The sequence below is a fragment of the Schistocerca cancellata genome, chromosome 7 (genome assembly GCF_023864275.1).
Source record: "Schistocerca cancellata isolate TAMUIC-IGC-003103 chromosome 7, iqSchCanc2.1, whole genome shotgun sequence".
NCBI classification, from domain to species: domain Eukaryota; kingdom Metazoa; phylum Arthropoda; class Insecta; order Orthoptera; family Acrididae; genus Schistocerca; species Schistocerca cancellata.
Window position 1 is genome coordinate 371,963,743 of NC_064632.1, and position 21,790 is coordinate 371,985,532.

A 21,790-nucleotide genomic window follows, 5' to 3' on the forward strand; every position below is an offset into this window, starting at 1 on the left:
ACAAAATTTTCTTTACATTGCTGTAAAAAGTCGACAGAGTGTAAACTACCCTCATCTGAAAAGTTTTTCACTGCAATACTATTTTCCCTAGTACCAGTAATACTGAAAAGATGTCTTCTGACTGAATCATTATTAAGATCAAATTTCTTAGCAAGTGCAGAAATACTGCACTCTAAATTGACCATATTATTTCTACTGATTACATCATCTGAGTTTACTGTCTGAACAATGGAAACTCCAGGTTGAAATATCAAAAATGTAAAGAAAAGATAGAGTGCTCCTCACTGTAAAGATGGTGCTTGAGTTGCAGAGAGGGACAAATAAAAGACATTTATACATTACTCTTCAGCCAAAGCCTCCATCAGAAAAGGAAATACTCAAACATTCATTTGCACAAGGAAGCCCATCTCATGTGGACATAACTACCATCCCCATCAGCTCAAACCAGAATGCAGTTGTCACGTAAAATGGAAGTAGCAATCTGGGGGGCAGGAAAGGGCAAGAGAAGAGTGCTGTCTGGTGGAGTGTGCAGGGAGTACACTGCCAACAAGCACAGCATCAGGAGGCTGTTGGGCAGGGAGGTAGGGAGCACCAAATGAGAAGAGAAAAAAGAGCAGGATGGGGAAGGGAAAAGACAGGTGAGTGCATTGGCAGAGGGCAGCACCCAAAGAGGGTCAGAGACAAGAATAAGGAGGAGGTGATAAGACAAAGGGAGTGAAAACTGTTGGGTAGAAGGTGTGGGGGAACAGTAGGTTATGGCAGGTTGAGGCCAGGATAATTTCAGGAGTGGAGAGTATGTTGTAAGGATAACTACCATCTGTGCAGGTCAGGAAAGCTGGTGGCAGAGAAGAGGATCCAGATGGCCTGGGTAGTAAAGCAGCCATTGAAATCAAGCTTCTTATGTTCAGCTATGTGTTGTGTGACAGCATGGTCAGCTTTGTTCTTGGCCACAGTTTTGTGATGACTGTCATTGTTGTGGATGGCTGGTTGGTAGTCATACCGATATAAAAAGCTGTATCCAGCATAGAAATAGATATAATTATCGATGGGGAGAATTTGAGACAGCAGACACTGTATCAACAACCCATGCAGACATGTAGCCACTTGTTCTGCAAGGATGAGATAGTTGATACAGTGTGGCTCAAAAGTGTGTGCAGTTTGGAAGGCGGTGAATAAACACAGGAAAGCAGAGAATGGATGGACACTGAGGTGAGTAATGCTAATGAGAATAGTAACAAAGGAAAGCATCGCAGGGTTGTGGGATGGAAGGAAAGCCGTTAAGCAAAATCAAACAATGTAAATTCCAGGTCCAACATCATCTATCTGACTGTGTGGGTTTTTGTTGCAGCATTCAATGCCCCAAATTCTTCCCAATGATAATTATATTTGTTCCTACTGATTCCACTTCCTCTCTCTTCCCCACATAATTTATCATTTTATTTTTCACACCAACCCATGCCACATGAACGTATTATCCTCATCCTAACTCATCCCCCTTCCCCCATTCCAACACTTGCTTACTCTCATACCTCATCCATTCGTTCTCTCCCATATTTGTGTATGTTTTTGATGTATTTGTGAATATGTGTGCACAGTTTCATGCATTTTTGCATATTTTTATGTATTTGTGGGTATTTTTGGCAATCTGTGCATGTTTTTGCATGTCTTTACATATTATTCCTGCATCGTTTCTGTTATGTATCTAACACCTTTACTTGCTGATTTCCATGTCATTCCCATTTCGCCTACACCATCCTTGCCACACTGGGCCCCTACTTCATCTTTCTGCACCAGTTCAGATAAGTATCCCTTTCTGTGGCTCAAACACAGTCCCTCATCCTGTTCCTCAGTGCTGCCTACACCATGGAATCACCCAACCCCATCCCACAACAACCTAACCATAAAAATTCCTTTCTCTGGATCCCATCACTCCCTTCACAAATACCTTCATCTTTTCAGATTCTGCCAATCACTGGCACTCACAAACTTTGTTATGCAAAAACACATCTCCATGGCATAAGCATCCCAGAACCACCTCTGCTCCCTCTGTAAGATACTGCTGCTGTGCAATCACTGCTACATATGTCACATCTCTGAAACTGAATCCCTTGTTCTCCAGCACCTGAAGGAACATTCCAGATACCACCTCCCTAAGTTACCCAACCTGTTGACATCTTGCTGGCACCTTGGGGCACTGCTACCCAACATCTATGCTGCCCACAGTGTTTCTCCTCATCAACTCCTCATAGCACCCACACACTGCCTAGGTGACCTTTCCAACATGCCACATCCCCCAAACCTCCCTACCAACACTCCACCAAATCCAGGGCTGAAACATTCCTATAATACTGTTATAAAACTTTCGACAAAAATCGTCAGCCCCACAGAAGCTTCATCCTATTCAAAGGTCTCACCTTTAGCCCTATACTAAAATTTAAGCATGATGCACTTGTCAGAGATCTGCTCTCCTTCTCCCAATCCCTGTAATGGAAAGACTTATTTGCCACTGATCTCTCCAACCAAAGCCAACCTAATCCCAACACTGATCTCTGCCTCTTCAACTTCATACTAACGTCCAACTGTGATCCTCCTCACCTCCAATTTGGCCTCACCATCCTTCCTGAAGTCCCTTCCTTAGAATACCCAACTTTTCAGCAGAAGAAAGGATGGCCTTACACAACCTCAGAATAAATCCTGACACAATCACCCTACCTGCAGAGGAAGGTTCCACCACTGTTGTCATTTATTTCAATGACTACCTGGCAGAAAGTCTCTGCCACTTACCTGACACCTCCACCTATAAACTCTGCTAAAATGATCTGATCCCAGAAGTCCAACATAACCTCCAATCCCTGCTTAAAGCTTTAGGCCCTTCCCAGAACACCTCCCCAAAATCAATTTCCTTCCCAAGCCCTGTGACACCCTGCACATCCACCTTCCATATGCTCCCCAAAATCCACAAACCCAACAATCTTGGATGCTCCATTGTAGCTATTTTTTGTGTCTCTTTGAAAGAATATTGGCCTTCATTGAACAACATCTTCAACCAGTTTATTTTTTGTGTCTCTTTGAAAGAATGTTGGCCTTCATTGAACAACACCTTCTACCAGTTGCCCGTAATCTAGCCTCGAATGTCAAATATAGCAACATTTCTGTCACCAAATCACCACCATCCCCAACACTTTACCTCTTGGATTCCTACTCAACACTGTTGACACCACTTACCTTACCCTAACCTACCACCTGTCCATGGTCTTGCAACAACTGAACATTACCTTTCCCAGTGTCCTTCAGATTCCAAACCCAGTACCTCGTTTCTCAAACACCTTACTTACTTTATCATACCTCCCAGTTATTTCACCTCTAAACGGAAGGTATTCAAACAAATCCACAACACAGCCATGGTCAAGTGCATGGCACTCTCCTATGCCAACCTGTTTAGGGACCATCTTGAGGAGATCTTCAAAGCCTCCCAAAATGACAAACCCTTATTCTGGTTCAGGTCTGTTGGTATCTTCATGATTTGGGCTCAGGGCCAAGACACCCTATCTTCATTCCTTCACAACCTTAACAACTTCTCTGCCATTTGATTCACCTGGCTCTCCTCAATACAGTGTGCTGTCTTCCTGGACATTGACCTCCTTCTCCGTGACAGATCCATCCACACCACTGTCCAGTGCTAACCACCAACAGTACCTGCATTTCAACAGCTGTCATCTCTTTCGCACCAAAAATTCCCTCCCATACAGTCTGGCCACCCAGGTATGGTACATCTGCAGTGGCAAGAACTACCATTCCAAGTATTCTGAGGGTTTCACCAAGGCATTCACAGACAGGTACTATTCCCCAGACCCAGACCTAGTCCACAAATAGATCTCACATGCAATTCCCCCTCATGCCCCCAATCCTCTCACCAACCCCAAGAATCAGCTACAAAGGAGAGCCCCTTCGTGAAGCAGTACCACCTCAGACTGCAGCAGCTGAACCAGATCCTTTGTCAGGGTTTTGATTACCCATCATCATGCCCTGAAATGAAGCACATTGCATCCAAGTCCTTCCCATCTCTTATAGAGTATTGTTCTGTCAACCACTGAACCTCCACGATATCCTAGTCCATCCCTGTGCCACTCCTAATCTCAACCCCTTACCACAGGGATCATATCAGTGTGGAAGAGCCAGGTGCAAGATCTGCCCAATCCACCCATCCAGTGTCTCCTAATACAGTTCTGTCACTGGCTTATCCTTCCCCATCAGAGGCCGGAACACCTGTGAAAGCATCCGTGTGTAACGGGACATCCTCCTCTAGCATTACTTTTCCTCAACAATTGTTGTGGATACCAATATTAGTTTTCGAGTTTTGGACAGATCAATATCATCTCAGTTGCTTTTCTGAAAACTTTCATATATTTTTATACACAGTATGTTATATTTCAAGCTAAAATTGATAAAAATATTTTAGTTTAGATGCTATAATCGATAAGCAATAGTTCTGAATGTACAGTTAACATTAACTTTTTTAGAAACATTTGAAATTACTCAATCCTCTACTACTTACTATGTTTATTTCTGGATTCATTTATGAAATAATAATCGAAATTAATAATGTAACAGAAACTAGTAGAAATTCATTTGTTAAGAAAAATTGTAAACCCTTTTGAATATGGTTTTTTCCGCAGAGTGTGGGAGTCATCAGCATGCCTGTGATTTGATCGGATGTATTTTTGTGTGAACAATCTAATTTTGGATTTATTAATATGAAAAATCAAAATACTATATGATATACTAAAATATACTTACATAAAAACAAAAATTCTGCAACAACAATCCTCAAATTTATTTAATTCAATCCAATCATGATTACCTAAATAGTGAGATTTTCAGTTTCAAGAATCAGGCCTCTAGACAACAAGAACCGGAGCCAACTCAACAAGACAAGCTAAATAAACTAGAAAGTTTATTAAAGTATTTGCTCCTCTCAAATCTTCATGAAAGACTTTGCGTATTGCTTAATGTGAACAGTAGTGTGGAGTTACATGTGTCATATGCCAGCTCTGTAGAAATTATTTCACAGGTATTTATATTGGTATGACTACCAGTCAGCTGTCCTCCAGGATGGACGGTCACCACCAAACTGTGGCCAAGAGCAAAGTAGACCACCTTGCGCTACAACAAGCAGCTGAACGTAACTTGCTGGATTTCATTGGCTGCTTCACTACCTGAGCCATCTGTATCATTGCCTCTACCCTCAGCTTTTCTGAACTGCACAGATGGGAGTTATCCTTATAATACAGTCTTCACTCTCAAAATTATCCCAGCCTCAATCTACACTAACCTATTGTCCCCACACCCTCCACCCAACAGCTTCCATACCCTCTGTCCTATTACAACTCCCCATTCCCATCTACCACTCTCTTTGTGTGCTGCCCTCTGCCTATGTGCCTGCCCCACCCTGTTCCCCCATCAACTTTTCTGTGATATTCTATTGTAGTTTCTTCTTGAAGTAGGCTCAATGTGTGACGAAGCAAGCTGTTTTGCCATCTGCCTCCTTAAATTCATTTTATTTTCAGTTTTGCATAATTGCTATTAACATACATGAGTATAATCGGCATCTCCATAAAAGAGAAAGATTGGCCCTCAGTCTTAAGAAATATAGCACCAGACCTAATTTTGTGCTTAGTTCTGTGTATGTCATCAATTTCCTAATTTATTTTTACTATTCCTAGTTAATATCTTTTGTTACAGGGTGAAATCAGTAATTGTTTCTGACTTAGATTATATTGTTGACTTACAAACAAATATAAATTTTGTACTAATTTGAAACATTTGGGAGAAGAACTACTAGGATTCTTTAAGTATTTATTTGGCTTTATTCAAAGACATGTTAGCAAAGCCAGCCCTAAATTCCAAAATAATTACCAGGTGTGTCAAAATAATTGTATGTATAAATATGTCTGTTAATTTCATCATTCAAACAAATAATTCGGCCTAACCCATGTGGTAGAAGTAACTGTTTAAAAGGTGGAATTTTTATACATATTAAGTTAATTGAATGAGTTATGTTTTAATTGTAATTTCTATATCTTAAACATTGAACAGTGCCTGTTATTGTGAGGCTGTATAAAGGCCTGATTTTTGGGCCTGAGACAGTCAGTCCACCAATGATTTTCAGACGGGAAGTCTGTATGAATTAGAGTAATGTGTCAACTGAACAGTGGAATTCGTGTAACATAAATATGCCACGTATTAAAACAATGACAGTGTCTGTTCAATTTATTTGAGAAATAGTGAGCTATGTGGTCAGATATTTACTGCTCATAGATGTTCAACAGCAAACTATTGTAGCAGTATGCTAATGTTTGTCTGCAAGCTATATTCAGGCTTATCAAAAGTTAACCAATAGCGAACTGGCCATTATAACTGTGTAATATTGGCGGTTGTGAACTGAAAGTAAAGAACTGTGAAACAACTGAGCAACTGTCAGCTACATCATTTATAGTAGTCGGTGTTGAACTTCCACCCCCCCCCCCCCCCACCCCCCCCCCATTTTTCAAGCAATATGACAATGCAGGATGTCGACACCGAGGGCTATCAATAAAGAAATAAAGCAGATGAATGTCACAATGGTTTAAGACATATAATTCCTTCCTACTTGGTGCTGTAGGATCAACAGGTTTACTTAATACACAAGTAAAACAAGAATGTGGTACTTCAGAACAGAGCAGAGTCCACACTGCCAAATGCCCTTATCTTGTGTCAGAAACCAACCAAGATACGAAGGGATCAGTGACGCTTATGTCACATTGAACTCAAGAGTGCGACAATTACATATTGATAGTTGATATTTATTTAAATAGTAATAATAATAGATTTGGATCATTTCGAAAGTTTCACACAAAATTTTAGGCAACACAACTTTTTACATTTTGAAATATTTTTTTATTCTACAGTTTAATATATATTTAATGAAGTGAAATAATTTTCTTTAATTTATTTAATATACCAAAGAATACCAAAAGTTATATGATGTTAGAACTATCGTTGTGTATCAGGTAATCTGTTTGTCTGAGTGCATTGGGTGCTCAGAGTATTTGTATGTATCGAGTGCTATGATCGTGTGAATTTCATGTTTCAGTTCATAGTGGAGATAGCATCATTGACCAATTCCATTACAAACAGCAGACAAATATGCAACATTGTTGTCAAATCAGTTGATTATTTTTGTGCTAATTATTTCAGGAAAATTAAGCGAAAGAGATATTAATAGCAGTTCATTTCCTGAAAAATTCTGCTGCATTTCAGACACTGAAAATATGGAAAATGAGCACCATGCTTCACATATGATCTCATTATGACTTAAACTGTGTGTTATTTTTCTTTGTTTATTTATTTATTCACTTTTCGCTGTATTTCGACTGCTTCTATGTTCACAGCGTCTTGCAGATGTGGCACATAGCCTTCTGAAGGTTGCCCCCTATGATCCTGACACAATGATGTGTCGTGGTCTACAAAGATACATGAATGAGATTCTACCCTCCACAGAGTGGACAAATGAAGCCATGAGACCAGCTCTGATTTCAATTTTACGCAGACTTGATAAAACATTTAGCAAGATTTATAAAAAGCCCTCGATCAGGGTAAGTAACATACTAAATAAATTAGATTAGCTATTGAAAATCTAGTGTACTTTTGAAACTTCCTGGCAGATTAAAACTGTGTGCCAGACCGAGACTCAAACTCGGGACCCTTGCCTTTCGCGGGCAAGTGCTCTACCAACTGAGCTACCGAAGCACGACTCACGCCCGGTACTCACAGCTTTACTTCTGCCAGTACCTCGTCTCCTACCTTCCTTCTGGCAGAAGTAAAGCTGTGAGTACCGGGCGTGAGTCGTGCTTCGGTAGCTCAGTTGGTAGAGCACTTGCCCGCGAAAGGCAAGGGTCCCGAGTTCGAGTCTCGGTCGGGCACACAGTTTTAATCTGCCAGGAAGTTTCATATCAGCGCACACTCCGCTGCAGAGTGAAAATCTCATTCTGGAAACATACCCCAGGCTGTGGCTAAGCCATGTCTCCGCAATATCCTTTCTTTCAGGAGTGCTAGTTCTGCAAGGTTCGCAGGAGAGCTTCTGTAAAGTTTGGAAGGTAGGAGACGAGGTACTGGCAGAAGTAAAGCTGTGAGTACCGGGCGTGAGTCGTGCTTTGGTAGCTCAGTTGGTAGAGCACTTGCCCACGAAAGGCAAGGGTCCCGAGTTCGAGTCTCGGTCGGGCACACAGTTTTAATCTGCCAGGAGAGTGAAAATCTCATTCTGGAAACATACCCCAGGCTGTGGCTAAGCCATGTCTCCACAATATCCTTTCTTTCAGGAGTGCTAGTTCTGCAAGTTTCGCAGGAGAGCTTCTGTAAAGTTTGGAAGGTAGGAGATGAGGTACTGGCAGAAGTAAAGCTGTGAGTACCGGGCGTGAGTCGTGCTTCGGTAGCTCAGTTGGTAGAGCACTTGCCCACGAAAGGCAAGGGTCCCGAGTTCGAGTCTCGGTCGGGCACACAGTTTTAATCTGCCAGGAAGTTTCATATCAGCGCACACTCCGCTGCAGAGTGAAAATCTCATTCTGGAAACATACCCCAGGCTGTGGCTAAGCCATGTCTCCGCAATATCCTTTCTTTCAGGAGTGCTAGTTCTGCAAGGTTCGCAGGAGAGCTTCTGTAAAGTTTGGAAGGTAGGAGACGAGGTACTGGCAGAAGTAAAGCTGTGAGTACCGGGCGTGAGTCGTGCTTCGGTAGCTCAGTTGGTAGAGCACTTGCCCGCGAAAGGCAAGGGTCCCGAGTTCGAGTCTCGGTCGGGCACACAGTTTTAATCTGCCAGGAAGTTTCATATCAGCGCACACTCCGCTGCAGAGTGAAAATCTCATTCTGGAAACATACCCCGGGCTGTGGCTAAGCCATGTCTCCGCAATATCCTTTCTTTCAGGAGTGCTAGTTCTGCAAGGTTCGCAGGAGAGCTTCTGTAAAGTTTGGAAGGTAGGAGACGAGGTACTGGCAGAAGTAAAGCTGTGAGTACCGGGCGTGAGTCGTGCTTCAGTAGCTCAGTTGGTAGAGCACTTGCCCGCGAAAGGCAAGGGTCCCGAGTTCGAGTCTCGGTCGGGCACACAGTTTTAATCTGCCAGGAAGTTTCATATCAGCGCACACTCTGCTGCAGAGTGAAAATCTCATTCTGGAAACATACCCCAGGCTGTGGCTAAGCCATGTCTCCGCAATATCCTTTCTTTCAGGAGTGCTAGTTCTGCAAGGTTCGCAGGAGAGCTTCTGTAAAGTTTGGAAGGTAGGAGACGAGGTACTGGCAGAAGTAAAGCTGTGAGTACCGGGCGTGAGTCGTGCTTCGGTAGCTCAGTTGGTAGAGCACTTGCCCGCGAAAGGCAAGGGTCCCGAGTTCGAGTCTCGGTCGGGCACACAGTTTTAATCTGCCAGGAAGTTTCATATCAGCGTACACTCCGCTGTGAGTGAGTGAGTGAGTGAGTGAAAATCTCATTCTAGTGTACTTTTATTGTAACTGTAATTTTGTTGCTCTCATGTGCCAGAATGGTGAATGAAACTATATAAATAATACCAATTAAGTTTGCACGAGGATATGCTTACAATTGTAAATTTATCATACTCTGTCTAACTGAAGCTTTGTTTCTGTACATGTTTCAGCGTCACACTGATTGGGAAGCAGCTGCTGGTTTGCTGAAAGGCGTATATGAAACTTTGTCAAGATATCCATATATTGTCCATATGCAACATCTAAAAACTCTCATTAATACATGCCAGGTAAGAAGGAAAGTAGTCAAGGGTTTTCTTAAAGTTCTCACAGGCAATGGTAATTCATGATTATTGATTAAGTTCAACTTAAATTACTAGATATGATTAGGTATATGGGTACATTACTTTCAGAGAGTTGCTACCTCTAATCTTGCCAAAACCACTGTTGTGGAACAAAATGTCATGGATGTAAATTAATTATTACTTTTAGGAAATTATATTGCCGCTCAGATTTGAAGAAAACTGGTTCAAATCATGGCAGTGGGTCAAATTTTCACTGACAGCATTTTGGCCAACAAGACGAAGCTGCTGAGGTGGTGGAGTAAAGCTCCTGATCACCATTCTTTGTGTCAATGTCCTCAATTAAATTCCAAAACTTCTCTGCAGGAGGAAATGTATTACTATTGGTGGTGACCCATCTTCCACATAGGGAAACTGAGCTACGCAAGAGGAGAAGGCCATGTTCCAAGACTTCTTGCATCATCTTCATCATACATCACAGACATAACACTACACTATACAAGCATCCATTGCACTCATCCACACTCTACAAATGCACTTATGACACACCTTTCAGATATCTGCAAAGAAAGGAAGGGAGGACACCCTTCCCAACTGGTGGTTGAACCCACCCCTGTGAATCCCAGCTATGTGACATTTGAATCACGCTACTGTCAATATGATGTCTTTTAATTAAATAATTCATTTTTTTAGAAATGTTAACACCCCCAAGTCAAGATCTATTTAATGTAAATACTGATGTTAACTCCATTTCAAATGTTCGTTTACAAAGGAATAGACAAAAGAGGCTCCAATCAAGAATGGAACCATAACCGGCTATTGAAGATAAGCAGGCGCTCTCTTGCATGTAGATGTCACAGAAGCAGCAGTTGCAAATGAAGCAACTTAAATAACATTGGCGGAAGAGGAATTAGCTTCAGCATCATCAGTGGCTATAGCAACAGCAGTAAAAACAAGGGGTACTATATCAATAGCAACAGAAGATCCAGGATACAGTGTAGTGGACAAAAAGAGAAGAACATTGGTAATGGTAGCAGTGTCATTACCACAAGCAGGCCAGGTATCAACAGCTATGGCAGCAGAAACATTAGCAGAACAACAACTGTAGAAGAACTAGCAAGTAGCAGTGTGAGTAAAAGGATAAAAGTGCCTTCGTCCCAGCTAAAGGATGTTTTAATAGAAGGAAGGAAGAAGAAGTACCCATGATACATAATTTTACTTATTTAACAGTATTACACCAGAATGTTCAGTCAATAAAAAACAAAGTACAACAATTGGAAATTGAACTTGAAGCCATAGATACCTTGGTTGTCTGCATTACTAACTACTGGTGCAAAGGAAGTGAAACTGAATACATGAGTTAGTTTATGAGTTAGCTTGTTACAACATTAATGAGGGGTGGCTGCTCATATAGTTATGTAAAAATTTCTCTGAGTGAAGAAAAACACTTTGAATTCTAAGTGGTAGTGTTAAAAGAACAAAATACAATTAAAAACTGTTTATACTGTGCTTATACAGGCCTCCTAATGGTGATGTAAAAATGCCCTTTTCACCATATTAATACATGTGTTGGAGAAGATAAGTAATCATAAAGGATGTATTGTTATTTGTGGAGATTTAAATATCAATTCAATATGATGAAAGTGGATGAAGTCAGCAACAGATTCTTGAATATCCTGTACAGTTATTGTTTCTCACAATGGGTAACAAATGCCACAAGAATAACCAAAGACTCGTCCTCAGTTATTGACCCTTTTGTAACAGATATTAACCATAAATGTTGTAAGGTAGCTGTTAAAAACCTTGGGGTACCAGATCATTTTGGTCAAATTGCACAACTTGAAATACACACACAAATGTGGTTAGCTACAGAAGGGTGTTTTTCAAATGAAAATTATATGAATTTGCAATGCAGATGACCAGCCCGACATGGTCCGAGGCATATTGAGGAACACACATAAATGAAAAATTCAGCGAATTCAGGGATATATTCCAATTAAAATCTGAAGAGGTATGTCTTAAGACAGTACATTCTGATGGGGACTCGAGGTGAAAGAACTGGGTAACAAAAGGTATCAGAACATAGTCTGAAACTCTCGAATATCTCAGTTCTATTAAAGAAAATATAGAGCATCCCAGCCTTCTTATGATTCTAAAGGACATACAGAAAACTGCTCCAGGAAGCAAAAAGAATCCAAAATGATAAGACCATACAGAACTCAAACAATAAAAGCAAAGCCATTTGGAATAAAGTAAAACAAGAAACTGGTAGCACAAAGCCAAGGCACAGCTAAAATTAACTATGTACCTCACACAATGCTGATGCTACCCACCACTGGGGAGAAAATCAGTAGAATTGGACATCCATTTAAGAAGAAAATGTCAGCAGATCTAGATAAAGTTCCAATATGTCTACTAAAAGATTGCATTAGCAACATAAAAGCACTCCTAACAAACATTATAAATGAGTCATTCTCATCAGGTTACTTTCCTGTTCACCTAAAGCAAATGAAAGCTCTTCTGATACATGAAAATGTGATACAGAAAACATTGAGAATTACAGACCAGTTTCATTACTGCCTTCCTTTTCGAAAAGAATAGAAACTATTATGAAAAACAGACTGGTGGATTATTGAAATAAACACCAACTTCTGTGCAAAGAACTGTTTGATTTCAGGACTGGAAAGGGAACAGAAGCTGCTATAGCAAAATTTACAAAAGTAGTTTTAGAAGCTTCAGATAAAGGAGAACAAGTAACACACATTTTCCTAGATCTCAGTAAAGCATTTGACACAGTTGATCATGAAATATTTCTAGGTAATCTTGAAGCACTAGGAATAAGGGGAGTGGTAAATAAATGGTTTAGGTCTTACCTAGCAGACAGAGTGCAGAAGGTAGAGACATCCCAAATTTCAAATGGCTGAAATTATGTGGTAAAACATCTTTCAGATCAAGTATATTTGAACATTTGTATCTCTCAAGGGAGCATTTTAGGCCCAATACTGTTTCTCATAATGACTCTCTTAATGACTTCCCACTGTGGGTCACACAAGGAGAAACTATTATTTGCTCATGACAACAATATAATAATTACAGACAAGACATCAGAAATCTTAGAAGTAAAAGCTGAAACTCACCTTTGGCAGTCCAAAATTGGTCAAATAACAATAAAGTAGTTCTTAATATAAAAAAGACTAATAACATTAACTTACATGTAAATAAAAAACTTAATATAACAAAACTTAAAGTGCATAAACCTGAAATTGACAGCAGTGAGATTTTTGTGGAAAATTTGAGTATATATTGAAAGGATAGGCAAATGGGAAATGGAGATGGTGTATTTGTCACAGTGGTCAAAAAACTCACCTCCACTGAGATGGAAATTGAAGCTGCACGTGAGATTATTTGGGCTATACTCAGTATCTGGTGCGGACATAAAGTGATAATTAGATCCTTCTACTGCCCACCAGACTCATTTCCTGATGTAATTGAAAACTTCAGAGAAAACCTCAGTTCACATGTGCGTAAGTTCCCCAATCGTCCTGTAGTCATTAGTGGAGACTTTAATCTTCCAACAGTTAATTGGGAAAATTACAATTTTGTTAGTGGTGGGCATTATAAGACACCCTGTGAAACTCCACTAAATGCCTTCTCTAAAAACTACCTAAAACAGATAGTTAGGAACCCCACCCATAGTGGAAATATATATTGGAATTTAATAGCAACAGATAGGCCTGACCCCTTTGAGGATGTCCACAGCAAAACTGCTGTCAGTGACAATGACATGTTTGTGGCAACAATGATTACCAAAGTTTGAAGGACAACTAAAACAAGCAGAAAAATATATATGTCCAGTAAACTAGATAAAAAATCAGTAATGTCCTCTATCAATGAGTAACTTGAAACTTTCAGCACAGGTCAGAAGCATGTAAAGGAATTCTGGCTTAAGTTTAAAAGAATAGTTGAGCATGCACTGGATATATATGTATCCAGTTGAACAGTTCATAATGGGAGAGAACAGTCACCGCAAAAAAAAAAAAAAAAAAAAAAAAAAAAAAAAAAAAAAAAAAAAAAAAAAAAAGTAAAGAAACAGAGGTTACTGCATAATAAGTGTAAAACAAAGCATAGGGCTATAGATAGAGAAATGAGAGAGATACTGAATGAAATGTGCTTGGCTTTCAAGAGAGCAAGGTATGATACCTTCAATGACTACCATAGCAGAACACTGTCAAATGACATTTTACACAATTCAAAGAAATTCTGGTCATATGTAAAGGCTGTTAGTGGCACCAAAGTTAGTGTCCAGTCCCTAGCTAGTGAGACAGGAATTAAAATTGAGGGTTGCAAAGTAAAAGCTGAAATGCTGAACTCCATTTTCAGATGTTCCGGTACAAAGGAAAACCCAGGAGAATTGCCCCAATTTAATACTCATACCACTGAAAACATGAATGAAATAAATATTAGTGTCAGTGGTGTTGAGAAACAGCTGAAATTGTTAAAATTGAATAAAGCTTCAGGTGTCGATGGAATCCCTGTCAGACTCTATATTGAATTTGTGGCTCAATTAGCCCCTATTCTAACTGTAATCAGTCGTAGATCCCTCAAACAAAAAACCATGTCCAGTTCTAGGAAAAAGGCACAGGTCACACCTATTTAGAAGAAGGTTAGTAGAAGTGATCCACAAAACTGCTGTCCAATATCCTTGACATTGATTTGTTGTAGATTCTTAGAACATATTCTGAGCTCAAACATAATTATATATCTCGAACAGAATGACCTCCTCAACGCCAATCAACATAGTTTTTGAAAACATCAGTCATGTGAAACCCGTCTTGCACTTTTCTCACATGACTTACTGAAAGCTCGGAATCAAGGCAACCAGGTAGATGTAGTATTTCTTGATTTGCTAAAAGCATTTGAATCAGTACCACACCTATGCTTATTGTCAAAAGTATGATCATATGGGGTATCAAGTGAAATTTGTGACTGGAGTGAGGACTTTTTGGTAGTGAGGACACAGCTTGTTGTCTTGGATGGAGAGTTATAATCAGACATAGAAGCAACTTCAAGTGTGCCCCAGGGAAGTGTGTTGGGACCCTTGCTGTTCATGTTGTATATTAATGACCCTGCAGACAATATTAATAGTAAACTCAGGATTTTTGCAGATGATGCAGTTATCTATGACGAAGTACTATTGGAGAGAAGCTGCGTAAGTATTAAGTAAAATCTTGATGAGATTTCAACATGGTGCAGAGATGTAAAATTGTGCACTTCACAAAATGAAACAACGTAGTATCTTATGACTGTAATATCAGTGAGTCAGTGTTGGAATCAGCCAACTCATACAAATGCCTGTGTGTAACACTTTGTAGAGATATGAAATGGAATGATCATATAGGTTCAGTCATGGGTAAAGCAGGTGGTAGACTTCAGTTTACTGGTAGAATACTGGAGAAGTACAATCATTCTACTAAAGAGATTGCTTGCAAATTACTCGTGCAACCCATCCTAGAATATAGCCCAATTGTATAGGACCCATACCAGATAGGACTAACTGGAGATATTGAATGTACACAGAAAAGGTTTGTTTACTCCATGGAAGTGTGTAACAGATATACTGAAGGAATGAAAATGGCAGACTCTTGAAGACAGACAAACTACCTGAGGAAGTCTGTTAGCAAAGTTTCCAGAACTGTCTTTAAATGATTACTCTAGGGATATACTAAAAACCCCTATGTATCACTCACATGGCAATCATGCGGATAAGGTTAGAATAATTACTGCACACACAGAGGCATTCAAACAGTCATTCTTTCTGCACTTCATACGTGAGTTAGGGTGTACCCTAATATTGGTACAGTGGGATGTACCCTGTGCCATGCACCTCATGGTGGTTTGCAGAGTATATATGTAGATGTAGATCTAAATGATACCATAGAGTGTGTAGCTGGCCCAAATTTTTTTAGGTATGTATGTTGATCAGCAATTAAAATCAGGTGAACATACCAGGGTATTTGGAAAATGAATTAGTACAGCATCTTATGCTTACGAATACGAACCACAGTATGCAACAGCTCATGTCTAAAAGCAACATACTTTGCACACATACATTCTATCATCAGTTATGGCATAATATTCTGGAGTGTAAAAGCTCAGAATGTGGAAAATGTGTTCAAACTACAAAAACGAGCCATGAGAATAATGAGCGGGAGTCACTAAAGGGCCCACTGCAATGAGCTATTAAAAAAAAGGGGGGGTATTCTGATAGTTCCAAGTGAATGCATATTTCAGACTGCAGTTTTTATACTAAATGGGAAAAAAATTGAACAGTATGCAGCAGACAGCTCCATACATGATCATCAAACCAGATATAGCAATTGCTTGTACCTAGATAGCATGAGTAGAGCAAAGACCCAAATCACGGTGCATTACCAAAGAGTCAAGATATATAATAAACTGCCAAAAGAGATCAAAAACAAAAGGGAACTCTATAAATTTAAAACAAATTTCGAAGAATATTTACTAAAAATAGTTTTTACTCCATAAAGAGTTTATATAACATAAAATTATTACAAATAAATAATTCGGTTGACCAGTTACAAAGTAGTCACAATACATTGTAGTTTGTAATTTACTCCATTTAATCCAAAACCAAGGAGAATTATTAGAAGATCTTACGATTAATTTCTTTCCTGTCATATGCAATTTAGTGATAAATTTTGTGTGTGTGTATGTATCTATATATTTATATATCGGGTGCAGAAGAAGCTGCGGAGCACTGTGGTGTAGTGGATATGATACAAAATTGTTGCGTGGAGGGTTATGAGTTCAAAACTCACCTGAACTGTACAATTTCAATTTCTATATTCAGTTCAAATACATTCTAGGAGTATCCACAAATGGTAAGAATCATGTTCTGTAGCCGTATATACACTGTACGTGTTCTGGCCAGAGGCAGTTCTCTCTGCACTCTTGTATGTGCAAGTACTGAATAAATCTTCGTTAAGTGAGGTTAGTGTTCATCATTCATTTAATTACACCTTCTTCTATGTGAAATTATTCTGGTGTAGGTGCTGGGTATTGGAACTTGTGATAGCGCGCATTATTGACGACACAGTGGCTCCCATCAGGCCACAGCAGAGCCGCTGTTTATGTGGCGAGAAACCCGAGTTTGAGCCACATTCAACAGATCGCGATCTACTGGAGACAGAAGAAGAAGAGGGCGTTATGATGACAGCAACTATGTGCCACTACATGAGACATCCTTCCGGGTTCTCTAATGATGATGGCCGAGGTCCAAACAAGTGGCTGAAGGTATATGAGCATATAGCCAAATTTAACAAATGGGATGACACTGTGTATTTGGCTAACGTATTTTTCTACTTGGAGGGCACTGCCAAGCAATGGCATGAGAACAATGAGGAGAAGTTCACAAGCTGGGAAGTATTCCAAATGGAACTGTGCAAGTATTCCGGCGACACACAATGACAGAAGTGCAAGGCTGAAGATAAATTAAAGTGCAGGGCACAGTGTCCAGGAGAAACTACAGCATCCTAGATTCAAGACGTTTTGGAGCTGAGTAAAATAGTGGATCTTAGAATGAAGGAGGAAGACAAGGTTGCACATCTCTTGAAGGGTGTTGCTGAGGACATGTATCAAGCCCTACTCCTGAAGGAAGTTTCGACAGCAGACGACTTCATAAAATGGTGCCAGTATATTGAGACAATGCATCAAAAAAGGAATTTCATGCAAGAAGTTTGAACAGCTTCCAAATGTCATGTCGTTGTCTGTGATGGAGGAAGCAACTGATTTTGCAAGTGTTCTTTGTCAGATAGTGAGAGAGGAATTTCAGAAGTCACTTGGATTGCACGGCGAGCAAAAAACTGAGACGCTTCAAGAGGTCATAAGGGAATAAATGGATCAGACATTAAACCCAATCTCTCAACCTTCATTTCCCTTTAAAACGATGAAAAAGTTGAGACCCAGGCAGCTTTCCGTTCCTACAATGTTGCATGAGGAACCTGTTTGGGCACCAAGGAAGACAGACATCTGGAGCACACAGGGTAACCAAACAGTATGTTTCCACTGCGGATGACCGGGACATGTGGTGCACCATTGCCGAGAAAGCCATCAGATATTTGATGATGCCCACACCAGAAGACAGCAGACCAATCTTAGCGGACGCCAACTCCGGGATGATGAAGATGAACAAGAAGATGTGGGTGCAGGACGATGTAGGTCAACATTGCTGCAAGCTAGCCACTGGAGAGGACGCTCCCCAACAGGCCAATCAAGGTAGCCATCGCCATTTAGAATTTCCAGCCTTCCTTGAAGGTGAGGCCACCAAAGAGAAAAATCCTCAGCCATTGATCACTTCAAAAATGATAGGAAACTACATCAATGTCCTCATGGATGGCCAACAAGCCCAAGCTCTTGTGGACTCTGGAGCATCATATTCAGTCATTTCAGAGAAGTACCATCATCAGTTGCAGAAAACCATATTCGTCGACAGTAAAACATCTCTGCTGAAGGTGGCTAATGGGAAATATGTGAAACCTACAGGAAGATCTATCATTCGTGTGGGTATAAGTGGCCATACACAGCCCATAGAATTCATCATCTTACAAGAGCGTAGTCATGACGTCATTCTTGGATGAGACTTTTTGAAAGCATCTCAGGCAATTATAGATTGTGGTCACTTGAAGATTATGCTAGACAAGATGACATACTGTGCACAGGAAGATGTGCATCCTAGTGTGTGGAGACTATGTGTGGTGGATGAAGTGATCATTCCTGCAGTCAGCACTAGAAAGGTAACTGTCACGTGTCATGCGATGCATCAACCCATGGATCTTCTAGTGGAATACAAGAGAAGCATACCACTGATAAATAACTTGGTCATCCCAGCCTCTGTTGTCTCGTTTAAGAATGGATTCGGTGAATTGTGGATAGTTAACTGTCACTGAGAATGGCAGATCCTTCCAAGACGCATGTGCATAGCAAACGTGCTAGTGTCGTCGTAAGTGCCATCTGCTTCACATATCCTGTGCAGCAAGCTACGAAAATTTAAGTATTAACTGTGTCTTTCTTTCTTGTCACTTCTTTTTCCATGTGTTTTTGCTATTAGGGAGCTTTAATTTTCGAGGATTAGTAATAGTGTTCCATAGATTTCGTGTTTGTTTTGAATACAGTACAGAGACAGTTAGTGCTTATTTTCATTGTTTCCAACAAGACGTGTCTAGTAACCACAGTTTAGTCAGCTATCAGTTGCCTTTAGTCAATTAGCAGTCTAGTTAAAAGTTGATTACTTAACTCTCTACAGTAAATTGTAGATTTCTTAGGATGGATAGGATGTGTGACTGCTGTGTACGGATGCAGGAAGAGCTGACCACTGTTTCCGAACAGCTGAATGTGCTGATGGCCATGGTCAGCCATCTTCAGGTTGCTGCCTCGGAGTGTAGCGGCAGAGGGGAGGGTGGTGCAACGCATGGTACACCCCAGGTGTTACATGCTTCACTCACAGTGCCTGCTGTCGAGACATCTTCGCGGGTACCGGGCGCGGTTCGGCCACCCTCTCCCCAAGGGGAGTGGCGGGTTCAACGGCATTCGCGTCACGCGAGGCAGAGGGTCAATGTGGAGGCTGGCCATGTGGCGTCGCCCGCTCTGCCTGTGAGTGGACATGTGGCCACTCCTTCAGCAACATCCAATCAGGCACATGGGGGGAGGGGTTTATTAGTGATTGGGAGCTCCAATGTTAGGCGGGTGATGGAGCCCCTTAGGGAAATAGCAGAAAGGTCGGGGAAAAAGGCCAGTGTTCACCCTGTCCGCTTGCCGAGGGGTCTCATTCGAGATGTGGAGGAGGCCCTGCCAGCAGCGATAGAGAGCACTGGGTGCACCCAACTGCAAATTGTTGCTCATGTCAGCACCAATGACTCCTGCCGTCTGGGTTCAGAGGTCATCCTCAGTTCATACAGGCAGTTGGCGGAGTTGGTGAAGGCAGAAAGCCTCGCTCATGGGGTAGAATCTCAGCTAACTATTTGTAGTGTCGTTCCCAGAACCAGTCGTGGTCCTCGGTTTGGAGCCAAGTGGAAAGCTTAAACCAGAGGCTCAGACAATTCAGCTATTGGGTGGAGAAATGTAGGGTCCCCCTGAATATATCAGGAGTGCACTAATGCAGGAAGCGGCTACAAGGGTAGCGGAGTACATGTGGAGTGCACATGTGGGTTTTTTAGGTTAGAGAATTCCCTCCCTAGGCCCGACAAGACGCCTCATGAGACACGACAAGGTATCAGTAGGCAAAATACAACAGGGAATGACAATATTAATGTGGTAATAGTAAACTGCCCTAGCATCTATAGACAGGTCTCAGAACTGCTCTCATTAATAAATGGTCAAAATGCCCACATAGTACTAGGGATGGAAAGTTGGCTGAAACCAGATGTAAACAGTAATGAAATTCTAAATTCAGCCAGATTGGAATGTATACCGCATAGACAGGCTGGACAGTGAAGGGGGAGGCGTGTTTATAGCGATAAAAAGTGCAATAGTATCAAAGGAAATTGACGGAAATCCGAAATGTGAAATAATTTGGGTGAAGGTCACGGTTAAAGCAGGCTCAAACATGGTAATTGGATCTCTCTATAGGCCCCCTGACTCAGCAGCTGTTGTGGCAGAACACCTGAAGGAAAATTTGGAAGATATTTCGAGTAGATTTCCCAACCATGTTATTGTTCTGGGTGGAGATTTTAATTTACCAGATATAGACTGGGAGACTCAAATGTTTATAATGGGCGGCAGGGACAAAGAATCCAGTAAAATTTTTTTAAGTGCATTATCTGAAAACTACTTTGAGCAGTTAAACAGAGAACTGCCTCGTGGCGATAACATATTAGTCCTTCTGGTAACAAACAGACCCGAACTATTTGAAACAGTTAATGCAGAACAGGGAGTCAGCGATCATAAAGCGGTTACAGCATCAATGATTTCAGCCATAAATAGAAATATTAAAAGAGGTGGGAAGATTTTTCTGTTTAGCAAAAATGACAAAAAGCAGATTTCAGAGTACTTGACAGCTCAACACAAAAGTTTTACCTTAAGTACAGATAGTGTTGAGGATCAGTGGACAAAGTTCAAAACCATTGTACAATATGCATTAGATAAGTATGTGCATAAGAGATGGAAAAGAGCCACCATGGAACAACAACCGAGTTAGAAAACTGCTACGGAAGCAAAGGGAACGTCACACCAAACATAAACATAGCCAAAGCCTTGCAGACAAATAAAAATTACACAAAGTGAAATGTATTGTGAGGAAGGCTATGCGAGAGGTGTTCAGTGAATTCGAAAGTAAAGTTCTATGTACTGACTTGGCAGAAAATCATAAGAAATTTTGGTCTTATGTCAAAGCCATAAGGATCAAAACAAAATGTCCAGACATTCTGTGACCAAAATGGTACTGAAACAGTAGATGACAGACTAAAGGCCGAAATACTAAATGTCTTTTTCCAAAGCTGTTTCACAGAGGAAGACTGCACTGAAGTTCCTTCTCGAGATTGTCGCACAAATGACAAAACAGATGACAGAGGGATAGAAACACAATTAAAATTGCTCAAAAGAGGAAAGGCCGCTGGACCTGATGGGATATCAGTTCGATTTTATGCAGAGTATGTGAAGGAACTTGCCCCCCTTCTTGCAGTGGTGTACCATAGGTCTCTAGAAGAGCGTAGCGTTCCAAAAGATTGGAAAAGGGCACAGGTGATCCTTGTTCTCAAGAAGAGACGTCGAACAGATGTGCAGAACTATAGACCTATATCTCTAACATCGATCAGTAGTAGAATTTTGGAACACATATTATGCTCGAGTATAATGACTTTTCTGGAGACTAGAAATCTACTCTGTAGGAATCAGCATGGGTTTTGAAAAAGGCGATCGTGTGAAACCCAGCTTGCGCTATTTGGCCACCAGACTCAGAGGGCCAGAG

General features: G+C 40.8%; 1 protein-coding gene across 1 annotated transcript in view; it reads left to right on the forward strand.

Moving 5' to 3' along the window:
* Positions 1-21,790, forward strand: part of LOC126092046 (protein unc-80 homolog) — a 1,190,994-nt gene that overhangs the window by 1,020,614 nt on the left and 148,590 nt on the right. The window contains exons 54-55 of the mRNA XM_049907452.1: positions 7,431-7,634; positions 9,682-9,798. Of these exons, the coding sequence (XP_049763409.1) occupies positions 7,431-7,634; positions 9,682-9,798 (321 nt within the window). The remainder of the gene's footprint in view (positions 1-7,430; positions 7,635-9,681; positions 9,799-21,790) is intronic.